Source organism: Propithecus coquereli, unplaced genomic scaffold (assembly GCF_000956105.1).
Source record: "Propithecus coquereli isolate 6110/MARCELLA unplaced genomic scaffold, Pcoq_1.0 Scaffold236, whole genome shotgun sequence".
NCBI lineage: Eukaryota > Metazoa > Chordata > Mammalia > Primates > Indriidae > Propithecus > Propithecus coquereli.
Window position 1 is genome coordinate 3,136,506 of NW_012147908.1, and position 1,249 is coordinate 3,137,754.

General features: G+C 43.3%; 1 protein-coding gene across 1 annotated transcript in view; it reads left to right on the top strand.

Annotated features, from left to right (window-relative positions):
- Nucleotides 1–1,249, top strand: part of DIAPH1 (diaphanous-related formin 1) — a 101,368-nt gene that overhangs the window by 48,635 nt on the left and 51,484 nt on the right. The window contains exons 4-5 of the mRNA XM_012645785.1: nt 630–731; nt 1,081–1,213. Coding sequence (XP_012501239.1) covers nt 630–731; nt 1,081–1,213 — 235 coding nt within the window. The remainder of the gene's footprint in view (nt 1–629; nt 732–1,080; nt 1,214–1,249) is intronic.

The window sequence follows — 1,249 nt, forward strand, 5'->3', positions numbered from 1 at the left end:
TAAGACCTGTATATTGCATGGATATATGATCTCAGACTCAAATAGAGACTAGTGGAGGCCTAATTTAATTAAAAGCATAGGCTTAAAATCCTTAGCACAGGGCCTAGTACATGGTAAACACTCAACTGGTACTACTACTGTTATTTTTCCCTGAATCTTTCAATTTGTTTCTTAATATTCCAAGTATATTAAGAATCTTAAGAGTATGGTCCATCGCCAGGTACTGTGGCTCACGCCTGTAATCCTAGCACTCTGGGAGGCTGAGGTGGGAGGATCACTTGAGGCCAGGAGTTCACGACCACCCTGGGCAATAGTGAGACCCCATCTCTACAAAAAATAGAAAAATTAGCTGGGTGTGGTGGTGCATGCCTGTAGTCCCAGCTACTGGGGAGGCCGAGGCAGGAGGATCACTGGAGCCCAGAAATTCGAGTCCGCAGTGAGCTATGACTGTGCCACTGCACTCCAGCCTGGGTGACAGAGCAAGACCCTGTATCTAAAAAAAAAAAAAAAAAAAAAAAGCATTTTAAGTGCTCAACTCTTCACTAAGTGTACTAAATATTAGACACTAAAAACTTGTGAGGAATTTGAGTTAATTTTGTTTTTTTTCTCTTCTTTTCTCCATCTACTAGCTGGATATGAACCTGAATGAGGAAAAGCAGCAACCTTTGAGGGAAAAGGACATCATCATCAAGAGGGAGATGGTGTCCCAGTACTTGCACACTTCCAAGGCTGTGAGTCCTGGGGCAGGTACCCATGACCTGGGAGACTGTGCCCTCATCTTTGACCTGTTTTGCCCATTTTATGTAACATTTTATGTCTACATCAGTTCTATTCGTTCCATTATATAAGCCTACTCATTGTTTGCTCTCTTATTTGAGTTACCATTCTTACCGACTTTGTTGCCTGATTAAATCTTCATGAAGTATGTATGGGGAGTGGCATAGGCAATTCTGAGTCTTATGTAGTTTAGTGGTATGTATGATGGGTGTCTGCCCTGATGTTATTTAAACTGAATTAACTCATATTAGTCCCCAATTTATGACTGAGTCCAGTGTTTACTAATCTCTTTATCCTGTCAAGGGCATGAGCCAAAAGGAGAGCTCCAAGTCTGCCATGATGTACATTCAGGAGTTGAGGTCAGGCTTGCGGGATGTGCATCTGCTCAGCTGCCTGGAGTCCCTTCGTGTGTCTCTCAACAACAACCCTGTCAGGTGAGCATTCGGGAGAGGTAACAAGAGTAGGAGCCCGC